The 17267-nt window shown below is 43.8% G+C and overlaps 1 protein-coding gene across 1 annotated transcript in view; it reads right to left on the bottom strand.

Moving 5' to 3' along the window:
• LOC134979942 (uncharacterized) overlaps positions 1–14384 on the bottom strand; it is a 39094-nt gene extending 24710 nt beyond the window's left edge. Inside the window, exons 1-5 of the mRNA XM_063946550.1 lie at positions 14375–14384; positions 6689–7537; positions 5644–5732; positions 686–719; positions 430–588 (exon numbers count right to left, since the gene is read on the bottom strand). Of these exons, the coding sequence (XP_063802620.1) occupies positions 430–588; positions 686–719; positions 5644–5732; positions 6689–7537; positions 14375–14384 (1141 nt within the window). The remainder of the gene's footprint in view (positions 1–429; positions 589–685; positions 720–5643; positions 5733–6688; positions 7538–14374) is intronic.
• Between the last annotated feature and the right edge of the window lie 2883 nt (positions 14385–17267).

Raw genomic sequence — 17267 nt, 5'->3', positions numbered from 1 at the left:
GAAAATACATTTTCTGATAGGCTCCGACGTCCTTGCACTTTTAAGGTGGGAGATAAGGTATTGGTATGCCTTGAGGAAGGGGCACTGCCCCGAAACGTCGCTTCTTGTCAATACAATTTCCTATTATCATTAAGCCTCTGGAGTGCCTTTTTTCCGCTATTTGGATCTGTGCATGCTGTTTGGGTTATGGCACCGGGGCATGCTGTCTGTTGAACTTGAGTGCCGGCTGAATTGTACCTCTATATATATATATATATATGCAGACAGGATCAAGGCGGCACTCAAAGACTTGTACAAGTAGTGAAAAGGCATCCGAGCAGGGATGCTGTTTTTAATAAGTGTTACGTTTCGGGGACGTATCCCCTTCCTCAGACAGTGATACAGTGCATCAAACAGATATAAATACAAGAATCAATTAGTTCCACTTACCCCACTTCCCTCGCTCACAGCTGCGTGCATCGCGGTGCTCCAGACTTCCCCCGTCCGACACTTCCGGTCTCTGCGTCACCGCAGGCCAGGAAGTGACGTACATGGGCCGGTCGGTTGCCATGACGATGCGCCGTGAGCTGTCAAACAGAAAGCAATAAACTATAAACAATGAATACGTTTAAAACATCTAGATACTGGATAAATATACTACATTTTATAAGAAAACAGTGTGATTTAAAACCAAAACATGACATACATAAAAATTGCGCTAAATCTAAGCTCGAGTATGCCTGAAAAGTGAAAAAAAGAGACAAAAAACATGCAATATATTAATATAGTGCATACACTGGACAATGTGGGACCTCAACCTGGGATATGACATAACATTACAAGACGGTTGTTTATATATGTCACCTTATTCGTGTAATCAATATTGGATACACTTTGGAACAATTACCCCTATGTATCATGCCCTTCCCAAACATGACCCCACTTTACCAAGAGGCCATTATATGCGGGCAAACAAGTATATGTTCTAACTATGCCTGCTACTAAACATCGTAAGCTGATCATGCCTACAACTATATGGATGATTGGTTGCCACCCTCAGAACACTATTACAAAAAGTTAATGAGTCCTAAGGATTCATTCAGACCCCTTGGTGCCATGCAGTCGAGTTTGAAAATCCATTTGGATTCTAATTAAAGCAATCTCTTGCCCCTATCACCACCCCGTATAGAGGCTGGGACATGATCTATTGCCTTATACCTAAGGCTGGCCAAATTATGTCGCTGGGAGGCAAAATGGCGGGCGACTGGCTGATCACTCGTGCCTGATGCTAATGCTGCCCGTATAGTGGACCTGTGTTGTGTCAGCCTCACTTTGAGCTGACATTCTGTTTTCCCGACATAGTAAAGCCCGCAGGGGCATACAATGACATAAATAACAAACCTTGTGGTACATGTTAATGGCCACCTGATTTTAAGCCGCTTGCCAGTCTGTGGGTGCGGTATAGTGTCGCCAATAAGCATGTAAGAACAGGTTGTACATCCTAGGCATTTGAAGCACCCGTTTTTTCTACTTAGAAAATTACTGGGTGCTCTTGGTTGGCAAAAGCCAGTTACATCAGTTTTAACAACCATATCTTTAATGTTTCTACTACGAGAATAACTGGGCATCATTATTCTCGTAGTAGGAACATTAAAGATATGGTTGTTAAAACTGATGTAACTGGCTTTTGCAAACCAAGAGCACCCAGTAATTTCTAAGTAGAAAAAACGGGTGCTTCAAATGCCTAGGATGTACAACCTGTTCTTACATGCTTATTGGCGACACCATACCGCACCCACAGACTGGCAAGCGGCTTAAAATCTGTTGGCCATTAACATGTACCACAAGGTTTGTTATTTATGTCATTGTATGCCCCTGCGGGCTTTACTATGTCGGGAAAACAGAATGTCAGCTCAAAGTGAGGCTGACACAACACAGGTCCATTATACGGGCAGCATTAGCATCAGGCACGAGTGATCAGCCAGTCGCCCGTCATTTTGCCTCCCAGCGACATAATTTGGCCAGCCTTAGGTATAAGGCAATAGATCATGTCCCAGCCTCTATACGGGGTGGTGATAGGGGCAAGAGATTTCTTCAATTAGAATCCAAATGGATTTTCAAACTCGACTGCATGGCACCAAGGGGTCTGAATGAATCCTTAGGACTCATTAACTTTTTGTAATAGTGTTCTGAGGGTGGCAACCAATCATCCATATAGTTGTAGGCATGATCAGCTTACGATGTTTAGTAGCAGGCATAGTTAGAACATATACTTGTTTGCCCGCATATAATGGCCTCTTGGTAAAGTGGGGTCATGTTTGGGAAGGGCATGATACATAGGGGTAATTGTTCCAAAGTGTATCCAATATTGATTACACGAATAAGGTGACATATATAAACAACCGTCTTGTAATGTTATGTCATATCCCAGGTTGAGGTCCCACATTGTCCAGTGTATGCACTATATTAATATATTGCATGTTTTTTGTCTCTTTTTTTCTCTTTTCAGGCATACTCGAGCTTAGATTTAGCGCAATTTTTATGTATGTCATGTTTTGGTTTTAAATCACACTGTTTTCTTATAAAATGTAGTATATTTATCTAGTATCTAGATGTTTTAAACGTATTCATTGTTTATGGTTTATTGCTTTCTGTTTGACAGCTCACGGCGCATCGTCATGGCAACCGACCGGCCCATGTACGTCACTTCCTGGCCTGCGGTGACGCAGAGACCGGAAGTGTCGGACGGGGGAAGTCTGGAGCACCGCGATGCACGCAGCTGTGAGCGAGGGAAGTGGGGTAAGTGGAACTAATTGATTCTTGTATTTATATCTGTTTGATGCACTGTATCACTGTCTGAGGAAGGGGATACGTCCCCGAAACGTAACACTTATTAAAAACAGCATCCCTGCTCGGATGCCTTTTCACTACTTGTACAAGTCTTTGAGTGCCGCCTTGATCCTGTCTGCATGTCTATGTGGGTTGTCCCACAGGGAAGGCACCTTAGCAGGTTAATTATCACTGGAGTGCCGGAGCCGAGCGTTTGTATATATATATATATATATATATATATATATTTCCTAGATTTGGGACGCAACACAGTTGTCAGCAAATCAAATAAGTTTGCAATTGGGCAAATCCTTGTTGTTCTGCAGGTGGGGAAGATGTAACATATGCAGAGAGGTTTAGATTTAGGTGGGTTATATTGTTTCTGTGCATGGTAAATGCTGGCTACTTTATTTTTTAACTGCAATTAGATATCCGTTTGAACACACCCCACCCAAATACATATCTCTGTGCACGTTACATCTGCCCCTCTTGCAGTGCGACATGATTTTGCCCATTAGTGTGCTTTTTTGGTTTGCTGACAACTCCCAATAACCCCTATAATTTGGCTGTCACAATAAGAGAGAGAGCTGTGAGGGGTTCTGTGCATGGAAGAACCTGTCCACTCGTACACCACGCTGAAAGCTGTGCATGGGCACAGGCAGCACAGTCAGTGTACGAGAATCTCTTATACCCCTTTCATACCGCACAAATAACCCGGTTTCAACCCGGCATACTGCCAGGTTGACACAGGTCACTGTGCGGTGTGAAAGGGGCCATGGACAAATTCCCGTATTGCCTGACCCGGTTATAAGAAGGGTTATTCCAGGCTAAGTACAGAGGCTGTAGTGCTACCGCTAGAAGGGTGCCTTATCCTAAATTCTGGACAGGAAATGGGGGCTCCCATAACAGAATTTGTGTTCTACTGTACCACTGATAGGACTCAATTCATTGTAGAAAAAAAGAAAACCAGGCGATATACTGTATGTGGCATTTCCACAACAAGAAAAATCGTTTTTCTCTTATGTCCTAGTGGATACTGGGGTCTTGTACTTTAGTACCATGGGGTATAGATTGGGTCCACTGGAGCCTGGCACTTTAAAACCTTTAGTGTGTGTATGTGTGTGCTGGCTCCTCCCCTCTATGCCCCTCCTACCAGACTCAGATTAGAAAAATGTGCCCAGGAGCTGGGTGCATGTCCCTGGAGCTCCAGAGAGTTTCCTTTATTTTTTATTTTAGTTTATTATTTTCAGGTAGCTCTGGTTGGCAACCAGGCTACCTGCTTGGTTGGACTTAGAGGGGGAACCGAACCAACCTCCTGAGGGTTAATGGTTCGTAATCCCAGCTGACAGGACACTGAGCTCCTGAGGTACTGATCACACATCGTTAGTATGTGTGCCCACACCAACAGCTAGTCGCCACCCTCTAACAGTTGCCGGAGTTACAAGGTGCGGTGAGTGTTACACCATGGTCCCGGTTAGCGGGTCCCCGGTGCAGTTTTGGTGGCAAGTCACGCAGCAGTTATAGGCCCGGAGTTGCGGTGCTCGCCATGGACAAACTGGCTCATGTCTGTTGCCCTGCAGTGCTCACTGTCTCAAGGCTTTGTGTGGACTGTACAATACATTTTCTGATGTTTGTTATAACGTGGCCAGTATAATCTATGATAGGGAGCGCGCGCCATTGCAAGGGGCGGGGCTTGCAGGAGCAGCGGTGGGAAGGCGCCATTTCCCTGCTGCTGCAGATCATCAAGGCTGCATGCATGCTGCTTCTCCAGGACCCACGCTGTTACAGATTTTAAGACTGGTACCAAGGGGTCATAGACAGGGGGAAGCACGCTAGCACTACTATTAGGTCATACACATATTCCAGCACAATATGTGTTCTGTTTGCTGGTGTCCGCTCCTCATTGTCACTCCAGGGGCTCTCTAAGGTCTGTGTGGAGATGTTGGTCAGTGGGCTGTGCTGTGTTACAGTTGTGTATGATGTCATGTGTGCTGCTTGTAACTCGACCCCGTCTTCAGCAGGGTCACTCATGTGTGAGCAATGGGGGTCATTCCGAGTTGGTCGCTATGTGTTTCGTTCGCACAACATATTCGCAATTCTGCGATAATGTTGCAAAATTGCGAACGTCCGCCCCCAACGTATTTCTGCTATTTCGTACGCAGTACACAAGGTAGGCGTATGCCATATTACAACACAGTAATGCGAATCCAACGTATACGCACAAACTTCCTCGCAAAAATACGATGTCATCTTAGATTTACACATTCCTCTTAAATGTGCTAAGGCTTTAGCAAACAAACGCACAGCAATGTTCTTTGCCAATAATTAAGATGACACCTTGCAAGTCAAACTCAACAAGCGTCTCTCAATTTAAAAACCAATTAGTGTACTGATTGATTGTGTGCATGACCAATTAAGTCTGCAAAGAATACCTCAAGAACACTTTGTTGTCCTAATTGGACATTACCATGTTTTTTTTTAAAGCAAGTGCAAGAGATGTGTATACTGTGCCTGACATAAATGTAAATCGCATAATTTTGTGTGTTTGTTTATTGTGTGAATGTATGTGTTTACATTTGTTTTTTACAATATAACCTACTAAGTAACCTAATTTGTATGTAATAAATAAGAATAATGTTTAAAGTATTTTTGTATTTTTGTTGTTGTTGTTGTTGTTGTTGTTAGGTAACCAATTTTTCCTTTGCAATATGTTTTAATTTTTTAGCATTAAAAACATAACAATCTCATAATGGCGAAAAATTTTATTATTTTTTAAACATTTTTTGAACATATCAAAACTTAAATTTACTTTTTTTTTTATATAATTTTTTTTACATTTTCTAGTTCACAGAGCATGCCCTCCAAATGGGCCTTCATGCGCTCAATGATGACTGAGGCTCTTCTGGGATCTCCAACGGCAACATCTGAAATGCAGAGTAAAAATTCAATTTTAAACATAACTCACATTACCTATTACTTCACAATTCCACAAAGCACACTTCCATATAAAATAATAAACATCATGGATGTATAAAAGACAAAACAGTAGCATACCAACACACAATCATACTCAGCAATGTTTGTCATAGCAAAATTAAAATGTGTTAAATTCTAACACACCATGATGTACATTTACTAAGCTGGGAGTAATATTAAGGTTGTGATGTTGTCCATAGCAACCAATAACATTCAACTTCTCTTCTAGAAGGTTGGAAATAACTGTAACTTTGTTTTGTTTTGGTTGCTATGGTAAACATCCAATCTTGTATCACACTCCCAAATTAGTACATGTAACCCCATACTGGTCTTCATTCACATCTGTAGTGAAGCAGACTTGTTTTTTGTGCTGTTTTGACCTGCATCATCACAATGCATATCAACATCTTCAGAAGGACAACATATCCTAGCATGCCCACAATCCCTGAAAGGCTGCCTTACAAAATTATGTTGTTTTTTTTTTCTTTTAATTTTATAATAATTGCATTTTGTGATTGTAACTTACACAACACAAATCATTGTGTCCTTATGCTGGATAACAAAGTGACTCCTGCGACTTTTGAATTAAAATATTGCAACACCAAAGCTCAATTGTTAAAGTTAAAACACACAAAAATTAACACTCTGCTCTAAATGTGTTGCATATAATGTTTAATATCCAAACCGTGTTGTGCATGCAAACCTGTCGACATAGTCATTATCAACCAGATGTACACACTGTACATATAATGTCCCACACACAAATGTGAATGCATCATCCATACCATGATGAAGAAGACAAGCATTTAACCTAAAGAAAAGATTGGCCACTGTACAACATTTTTTTTTAAGATTGTTTGTTGTATATTTCTTAATTTTAACAAAGGAATGTGTCCGAACTTACTTTCCTCAGCCACTTGTCCACCTCCCTCTACTGCCTCTGGTGCCTCTGCTGCCCATTCGGTGTCACATGTAGGCTGGCTTGGTGATGGAGGCTGGATGGGGGATAGGTGCTGGCTGGGGGATGGAGGCTGGAGGGGTGAGGTTGGCTGGATGGGGGATGGGTGCAGGATGGGGGAAGGAGGCAGGATGGGGGAAGGAGGGTCAAATTGTGTGACAGGATGGAAGGGGGAGGTAGTTTCAGAGTGGGTTTGGGAATGATAGGGTGAGGGTGGGGGTGTGTTTTTTTGGGACACAGCGGGTGAGGGGGGCAGAGAGGGGAATTTATCCAAAGAGTGGGCTTGGGCTGGAGAGGGGGTGTGGGCTGGAGAGGGGGTTTGTGCAGGAGAGGCTGAGGTGGCAGGAGAGGGGGATTGGGCAGGAGAGGCTGAGGTGGCAGGAGAGGGGTATTGGGCAGGAGAGGCTGAGGTGGCAGGAGAGGGGGTTTGTGCAGGAGAGGCTGAGGTGGCAGGAGAGGGGGATTGGGCAGGAGAGGCAGAGGTGGCAGGAGAGGGGGATTGGCCAGGAGAGGTGGTGTGGCGTGGAGAGGGGGATTGTGAAAGAGAGTGTGCGTGGGCTGGTGAGGGGGATTGGGAAAGAGAGTGGGCTTGGGCAGGAGAGGGGGATTGGGCCGGAGAGGGGGATTGGGCCAGAGAGGGGGATTGGGCCAGAGAGGGGGATTGGGCCGGAGAGGGGGATTGGGCCGGAGAGGGGGATTGGGCAGGAGAGGGTGAGGGTGATCGTGAAGGGGATGGTGATGGGGAATGTTGCTGGGGTTGCCTCCCAGCACCAGCACCTTGCCCTTGTGCTCGCCCTATAATGACATATGTTAAATTTATCAAAAAGCATAATCATTTTGAACCACAGCATATTCCTATTACTCTGTTCTGTACCATGTTAAAGAGACAGGGTTAACATTACTAAGTTAGTAAAATATATTTTATGGTGATGTTGGCCTTAACAAACAAACCTATTCTAACTAAACTTTATTAAATACATTCTATCCCTAAAAAACTATATTCACATTTTTAATTATAAACAACATCCCCAATTAAAAAACAAAACACACATTTTGTAAAATACAAAAACCACTGAGCATGTTATTTTGTTCAGTTTTCTGCCTGTGTAGTAATTATGCACAACAACATACAGTCAGTACCATACCTCCCAACATGAGTCTCTCCAGGAGGGACAGAATGTTCTGCTCCGTCACTTCACTCTTAATGTATGATTGCCATCACTTGTGCATAGAAAACTTGAGAATAACAATTAAGTTACAAATCCATAAGCAGAGTATTGTGTTCCTCTTGCAAAAGGTCATATTGGGAGGTATGCATCACTGCATAACCTACCTACACACACTCATGCAAAAAAAATTTGGGCAAATTTTTGCACTCACACTTAACGAAAGTATGCAAAGGTTATGCGTAAAACCCGTTAGGTCACGAAATGTTACTTACTGCGGACACGTAGGTTCCTGATCTGTTGGCGGAGCTCCGCTAGGAGGTCTGGCGTGCGCCTCCGCAGGTCGCTCCAGCTCCTCTCTAACTGTATGATGCTCCTGCGGCAGCGGAGGCGGCTCCGTAACAGGTGGCGGACCTCCGCGTAGGCCTCGCGTTTAACCCTATTTGGGATAAATTGCCCTACGCGGCCTACGCGTCGGTCCATCACCGCCACTAGCACGCGGAGTTCCCGCCGTGTGAAGGGTGCTGCACGCATCATGGCAATGGCGTTTTCCTTATTTGGGCATATATTTATAGTGTGTGTTAGCATGTGATTGGTCTAAAATCTATGCTGTCATTAAAATAAACTTTATTGATGTCTGCAATGCTGTGAAGAGCAGTGTATAGTTCGCTAGAGCGGAAATACGCAGTCGCGGAAGAGCATGTTAAAAGTCTAAACTATTCTCACAAAAACCCCAACACACACACACACACACACACACACGCACACGCACGCACGCACGCACGCACGCACACACACACACACATACACATTGTATAAAATTAACACAAAACTCTGTGTACTCACCACATTTTGTGTGATAAATCAGCTGCACAGTCACAAAGTGACCAACATTTAGTAACATATGTTGGGGGTAAAATGTTAACAAAAACAGGATTAATTAAAGAAAAAGAAAAAGAACACTATTTTGCAACGTCACATTATTATATTCAAAGAAAAAACATTGTAAGCTTAACATGTTTTTTATTAAATTTTAAAAACATAATAAGATATTCACACACACCCTAACAATTACACAATGACCTTACAATAGCAACCTAAATTACATCTCAGCAAAATGACCATAAGCATACAGTGTTTTTTAGTACTTTCAAAAAACATAACAAAATACACTATACCTGAAATATTCTTGCACAATGCTTGCCCTTACTTCGCTTCCCCTCCGGGAAACTCTCCCACCACCAAATCTCCGGCCAACCCCTGGCTCCTCATCTGGCAATTCCTCTGTGTGAGGAAGCTCAACGCGACTCCTTACCGCGATGTTATGGAGTATAGCGCACAGGACCACTATTTTACTTGCCATCTCCGGCGAATACATGATGTCGCCACCAGTGCGGTGGAGCACACGAAAACGTCCTTTAAGGACCCCAATTGTGCGCTCCACCAGCTGTCTAGTGGCAGTAAGCGCGGAGTTAAATGCCGTCTGTGGTCCTGGCCTGGGCTTACGGTAAGGAGTCATGAGCCAGGGGGTGCAAGGATATCCACGGTCTCCTGTTTGATGAGAAAATAAAATTAGAATGAGAATATTATTTTGTTTTTTAAATTTTGCCAAAAAATATGTTTAAAGACTCACCCAATAACCACATGTCTTGCCGTGGACTTGATCTTAATCTCTGCCATATCCCTGATTGTCTAATGACATAGGCATCATGTGAGTTTCCAGGAAACTTGGCATTCAGGGAAAGGATCTGGAGGGATGGCCCACAAACAACCATTACATTCAGAGAATGAAACAGTTTCCTGTTTCTATAAATTTCTTCATTATGTCTTGGTGGCACAATAGCTACATGTGTGCCATCCACAACCCCAATAACATGTGGAAAGCGACTACCACCTTCCTCAAATTGCCGCTTCACCACATCTAGGGCACCATCATCCAAAGGCATAGCAATAAATTGCTTCACACGCTTTATGAAAGCCTGGCTGACATGCCGCAGGACCTTACTGAACTGTCCCTGCGACATGCCAACCAGGTCTCCCACAACATGTTGGTATGAACCTGTGGCAACAAAATGTAACACAGCAAGGAATTGTGTCAATGGTGGTATTGCTGTAGGATACCGAATTGAAGACTCCAGATCACTCTCTATTATGGAGAGAGTGTCTAGGATTAGATGTGGTGGCAGCCTGTATCTTCGCAAAACCACATCATCTGGCATCCCAAAAAGGAGGACACGGGTGGGGAAAATTGGTGGCCTAGCACGCCTCCGTTGCCTTGGTTGATGAGGAGCCGGTTGCGGTTGGCGGGCTGGCGGTTGGGGTGGGAGTGCTTCCGTGGGTTGGGGTGGGAGGGCTTCAGCAGCCACAAATACGGACATCACCAACTTAAAATAAGGGTAAGAATATTGAGAATAAGACAAGTTATAAACACACATTGTCAACCATAATCAAAGTAAAATTGTCTGGGTGTTAACTTACTGCAGGAGCATACGACATTTCTTCTTGAATCAATTACGGACCAAGTATAAATTTGGACAAAAAAGTGAAAGCACTAATTAGATTTTTGAAACAAACATAGGTTAAGCAAACCAATTCTCAATGTGTAAACAAGCCAAACATACACATATAATAAGAACAACTACATATTTTCAAACAACTAAGTATAAATATTGTAAATTATGTTTAAAGTTTAAACAACATTGTAGACAAACTGGATCCCCTTTAGTAGCTATTACAAGCAAGAACAGCACTACTTTGATTAAAAATCACTAAAATTCAAAAAATTAAAATAAACATATCAAATTGTGATTACAAACATAATATAAACACTTTGAACACACACATACTCAACAACACACAGGCCTAGGCTACTTACCTGCTCAAGAAAGCAACAGAAAGTAATTTCTTAGCCAGTGCCAAAATAAACAGGCTAATTTGCCAAAATAATACAATGGGATACAGTCTCCACAAAAAAATACCTACAAGAAACAGACAAGGAGGCTAAGAGCACATATAGACAATTAACACAAAGAGACACAAACACAGGCCTAGGGTACTTACCGGCTCAATAAGAAAATAGAGAAATTCTGCTTAGCCAGTGCCAAAATAAACAGGCTAATAATGCCAAAATAATACAATGGGATACAGTCTCCACAAAAAAATACCTACAAGAAACAGACAAGGAGGCTAAGAGCACATATAGACAATTAACACAAAGAGACACAAACACAGGCCTAGGGTACTTACCGGCTCAATAAGAAAATAGAGAAATTCTGCTTAGCCAGTGCCAAAATAAACAGGCTAATTTGCCAAAATAATACAATGGGATACAGTCTCCACAAAAAATACCTACAAGAAACAGACAAGGAGGCTAAGAGCACATATAGACAATTAACACAAAGAGACACAAACACAGGCCTAGGGTACTTACCGGCTCAATAAGAAAATAGAGAAATTCTGCTTAGCCAGTGCCAAAATAAACAGGCTAATTTGACAAAATAATACAATGGGATACAGTCTCCACAAAAAAATACCTACAAGAAACAGACAAGGAGGCTAAGAGCAACAAGAACAAAACAAACAAATAAAACATAAACACTAAAGTACAGGTTATCCCAAAAAAATTAAAAAAATAAATAAATAAAATTAGAATCAGATATCCTCCCAAAATCTGAACCACACCTGCATTGCAACAACAAACATACTTGCATTAAAAAAAATAATAATGCAGGAATACTCACAAACGAAATTTCGCAAAACAAACGCAATAAGCTGTACATGCTATAAGCTAATAAACGGAAAACTGTATGCCTGACAATGCTAAAATTACTCACTCTGCAAACTTCAAAAGACCACCTTCTCACACCAGACACAGCAACTCCTTTCATCACACACACACTCACAGCGTGCAAACCAGGCCCTTATATAGCCAGTACAATCAGTAACACTATTAGCATACTGTACACCTGTGTGAATGATCGCGGCGCACGTAGGTATAAATAGCCACACACTTGGGCGTACAGACGTCATCTCCAACATGGCTACTCGTGAGGAATTAGCAGCAGAGATGGACCGCATTATGCAGCAGCAGATAGCATTGACCAAAAAACGCATACAATGCCAGAAACGAATGCTGGAATCCGCCTCTGCGGATTTGGAAGAGGCAGGACCCAGTACTCAGGAAATTCCAGCTTCTGAGCCCCAACAATTAAGTGGGGATACCCTGGCAGACACACATACTGGGCAAACTGAGGGAGAATCATCATTAGCCACTCAAGCACAACATACAGAAGCTGCTAGTGACGAGGAAGATGGTGAGGAGCAACAGGAGCAAAGCTCACAGGCTACCTCCAGACGTAGAAAAAGACAGCCAGCATTCACTAAGAGGGAGTTGCGTGTTTTGGTTACGCAGGCCATGTCCAAAATACATAGAGGACCGAAAAACATGGGTGCTGCTACGAAAGATCGCATCTGGAGGGACATCACACATTCAGTGAATGAAGTCGGCTCTATCGTCAGAACATCACAGGAAGTTAGACGACGGTAAGTGCATCTTGGCAGTCCATTCTCTGTGCTAAGTAGTCTTAAAAAGGTAGTTACATGTGATGTTGGGTATAGCAAACAAAAGCAGAACATGTGTCCTATATATTTATTACATTAAAGAATAATACTCTACCTTGCCCCTATTTTCCCAAACATATGTAGTTGGGCCGACTTCAAATCCCGCCTGAAGGGCAAGAGGGCTGCGGAGTGGAATGCCTCAAGGGCTACAGGTGGAGGACCAGCTGTCGCTGTGGAGTTTACCGACTTGGAGGAGATGGCGATGGACTGTGTGAGTTATGAGGAGGGCCAAGGGGTGTCTCATATGGACACGGACCTGCCTGAGATCCTGACGGAACATGACTTGCCAGGTAAGTTTACACACATATTTTTCTGGATTTTCAACTGTCTAAAAATACAAAAAATAATTCTTTTTTTTACTCTTTTCCCACACATTCTTCTATTTGCTTGCAACATAACACAGCACAGGGGGTGAGCAGTTGGAGTCACAGGAGGGTTATGTGGCTGAGGCTGAGGTGGAGGGACCTAGTAAGTCTGGCAGTGTGGGACGACAAATCCCACCTCTCCAGGTTCCAACTGGCCCCCCCACCCAACCCTCTGCTATACCGGAGATCCTGCTTGAAATAGCTAGGTATGGTGAGAGCCTAAATGCTTTTCAAGATGGGGTCATCCGGGAGGTAAGCCAGATAGCTGTCCGGCTCAGTGAGCACCGAACCAGTGTTGAGCAAGGTGTTGCTCAACTCTGCCAAGGTCTGGCAGAGATCAGGCAGGGACAAGAACAACTTGCCTCCTCATTCCAAAGCCTTGCAACTAACATCTTGCAAGGCCTCCAGGCCATCGCTGTCTCCCTTGCCCACAGTGGCAGAGAGCCACCCACATCGGCTCCCTCCCCTGCCCCTGCCCAGGAAGAACAGCCCACTGGGCAGGGCCAACGAAGGTCGCTCCGCAGACCAAGCCAAGAAGAACAGCCTCAGGCGGGGAGAAAAAGAAGAAAGTGATGTCTCTCAAGATGGGCAGCACCCATGTTTTTCATGTTGTCTCTATGTTATTTTGGAGTTGGCTTGTGTGGCCAGAATGGCTAACTCCCTCTTAGTGAAATGTATGAATAAGGGCCCTCATTCCGAGTTGTTCGCTCGCAAGGCGATTTCAGCAGAGTTACACACGCTAAGCCGCCGCCTACTGGGAGTGAATCTAAACTTCTTAAATGTGCGACCGATGTATGCGCATTTTTGCGATCAAAAACGAGTTAGCAGTTTCTGAGTAACTCCAGACTTACTCTGCCTGTGCGATCAGTTCAGTGCTTTTCGGTCCCGGCTGACGTCAGAAACACACCCAGCGTTCGGCCAAGCACTCCCACCGTTTCTCCAGACACGCCTGCGTTTTTTCCGGAAACGGTAGCGTTTTCAGCCACACGCCCATAAAACGCCATACATCCGCCCAGTAACACCCATTTCCTGTCAATCACAATGCGATCGCCGGAGCGATGAAAAAGCCGTGAGTAAAATTACTTTCTTCATAGTAAAGTTACTTGGCGCATGCGCAGTGCGAACATTACGCATGCGCACTAAGAGAATTCTCACTGCGATGCGATGAAAAATACCGAGCGAACAACTCGGAATGAGGGCCCATGTTTGGAGGTATTGTAGCCTGTGAGCTTTTTTTCTGAAACACCAGAGCCATCTTCCTCTTACTAGTGTGCTATGTATTGATGTGTTTGTGTGGTGGATCCTAATTCTTTCTCAGTTTGCCCAATATTTTTGTCTGGCAGGGTGTTTAATATTTTTTGTTTGACTTCAAATTATCATTTGGCCAGAAGCTGGAGTTTGCCGAGTACTGAGTTCTGCTATATCATTTGTGTCAGTGGCATCTGCTTGCTGCTTGGTCCATCTCTGCCTGTGAGACTCACCTGTAGCCATGTTGTTTTGATTTGAAAATATATTACTACAGTAATAAAAAATTAATACTTAACAAAAATTGAGTACTTTATTCAAGGTAATGCATTAGGTAAATCTTAGTTCCAGGAAGATTAGGTAAGCATATAGACACTTGGGGAACAAGGGAACAATCTGCAAAAAAAAAAAAAAATTGCATCTTTAAAAATGCAACAGGTATGCCTTGCACCACACTTTAAGGTCCATATTAATTAAAATGACACAACTATTTTTCTTATTTTCAATGGGCAACAGGACATCATTTAAAACATTGACAGATATTAAAAACAAAGATGAAACTATCATTTATGCACAAAATTAAGTGTATGCTGCATTATGTTGGTCACAGTTTATTTAGGTTAAATGTTGCAGCTTTTAAAATCCATTTTGAGTAATTTCACTTCTTTGCATTTGGTAGTCTTACACACATTAAAACCTGCCCTTTACAAAAATGTTTACACACCAACTTGAACACAAATAACAACCTTATTTGGCAGTGTGTGAGATTTATATGTGATTAGAATAAACATGTAATGTGGGTTCAGACAATTGCTGTTTGCTAACTCTCATCTGAGCAGTATTTAACAAGTAATTGGCCAACAGATGAATGTGCTCTCCAATTAACTGCTAATTAGTGCATACACACTTGTAACAGTACTTCGCAAATGCAGAGTAACTGCAGACCTACTCTGCTGCTGCGTGAAGATTGCAATGGATTCCTATGTTAGTTTTAACATTGACAATGTTTTTTTGCGAAAAGCACGCCTATTGCTAGTTGCATACTCCCACACTGTACGCCCACTTTCACGCCCATGTCGGACCATTGCGAAGTCTCGTCCATGCAACGCCTCCGCCACTCCCCGTTTTCGTTTCTGAGTAACGTGAAGTTTTCTTTTTAGTATTTCTGCACAAGTGTCGTATCGGTGTGCTCGCGCATGCGTATTTACGCTTTTGCGCATGCGCAGTTAGTTGATTTCTTGCCGTTTGCGATGCGATGAATCTCTGCGATCAACTCGGAATGAGGGCCAATGTTCCTTATCTCCACAGTGACCCAGCTCACAGGCACCTGACTGGCTAGATAGTTTTAAAAGCATAGAATGCATTAGTTTAGGGAAACTCATCCAGAAGCGCCCTTTATTTTAACTGCAGCTGTGTCTTTTACCGGAATAAACTGATCAACTAATCAGCCATGTGAAACAAAGTTAAAACAAATGTCCTTTAAAGACTCTCAGCGCTGAAAACTTAACCAAAATTGCTTCAATTTGATACATCAAACGTTACTCCCAACTTGTAAGAGCAAAATCCATTTATTCATAAAAAGTCTCTCCCAAATCTCTTACAAGCTCTGGTTCACAGCGTTCTCATGGTCAAACACAGATAGCAGCAATGATGAAAAGGAGTTATCTCACCGGATTCTCTGGACGTTGCTCTATTGTGCGGCTCTGCTTACTCGCCTCAGGTCGTTGTACTTGGTGCTGCCGGCTATGCACCTGACCTCTCGGCTGTAACAGCAGACTGTTACCTTCTCCCTCCACTCAGCCTGTGTTATCAGGTGTTCGTGCGGGGGTCTCTCCGCTAGCCGTCTCTCGGTAATTGTTTTTCCCACTGCTTCTATCGTTATCCTTTGACGCTGCTCCCACTGTTATACCAGCCGCGTGTTGTTCCCCAAATTACAACAGTGACCACATCCACCATCAGCCTATGCCCAGGCAACGTCTACTACACAGCATCAATCTGATGACTTGCCTGCTTACAGATCATGGGTGGATTCTAAACTCCTGGGAATGATACTGGATACAGTATTTCAAAAGGTATTTTTCCCATTGGACAAGGCCATGGCTATCCAGGCTTTGGTTTGCTCAGTGCTCCATCCTCGCAAGGTGTCCATACATCTTTGCATACGTTTGCTGGGCAAGATGGTTGCTGCTTACGAGGCAATCCCATATGTCAGATTTCATGCCCGGCCTTTTCAGCTGGATCTGCTGGACAAATGGTCGGGGTCTCACCGTCACATGCATCAGGAAGTGACCTTATCTCAGAAAGCTCGAATTTCTCTGTTATGGTGACTACAAGTTCCTCACCTGGTAAAAGGCAGGAATTTCAATATCCACTCGTGGATTCTACTGACAACGGATGCCAGCCTACGGGGTTGGGGGGCTGTGACCCAAGGGGCCCACTTTCTGGGGATATGGTCGGTTCAGGAATCTACTCTACCGATAAACGTCCTGGAACTCAGGGCAATTTACAATGCCCTTCTGCAAGCTTCCCATCTCCTGAGGGATCGAGCAGTCCAGGTTCAATCGGACAACGCCACGGTGGTGGCGTACATAAACCGACAAGGGGGAACAAGAAGCAGAGCAGCAATGCAAGAAGTGTCAAAAATCTTCCACTGGGCATAGGCCAACGCAAGGACCATCTCAGCCATATTAATTCCAGAAGTGGACAACTGGGAAGCGGACCTTCTCAGCAGACACGACGTCCATCCGGTGGAATGGGGTCTACATCCCAGGTGTTTCAACAATTAATTCACCGGTGGGGCTGTCCGCAGATAGACCTGATGGTTTCTCGTCTCAACAAGAAGCTATGCCGTTACTGTTCCAGAATGAGGGATCCACAGGCTGTAGCAGTGGACGCGCTGACGACGCCTTGGCCGTACCAGTTTGTGTACCTGTTCCCTCCTGTACCGCTGATCCCAAGAGTTCAGAAAAGACTAAAAAGGGAAAGCGTTCTGGCAATTCTAATTGCCCCGGATTGTCCTTGACGGGCGTGGTACTCGGATCTCATCACCATGGCTCTGGAGGATCCCTGGCCTCTGCCGCTCCGAAACGATCTTCTTCAGCAAGGTCCGTTCGTCTATCCAGACTTACA

The sequence above is a fragment of the Pseudophryne corroboree genome, chromosome 12 (assembly GCF_028390025.1).
Source record: "Pseudophryne corroboree isolate aPseCor3 chromosome 12, aPseCor3.hap2, whole genome shotgun sequence".
NCBI lineage: Eukaryota > Metazoa > Chordata > Amphibia > Anura > Myobatrachidae > Pseudophryne > Pseudophryne corroboree.
This window is presented reverse-complemented; position numbering and strand designations above follow the sequence as displayed.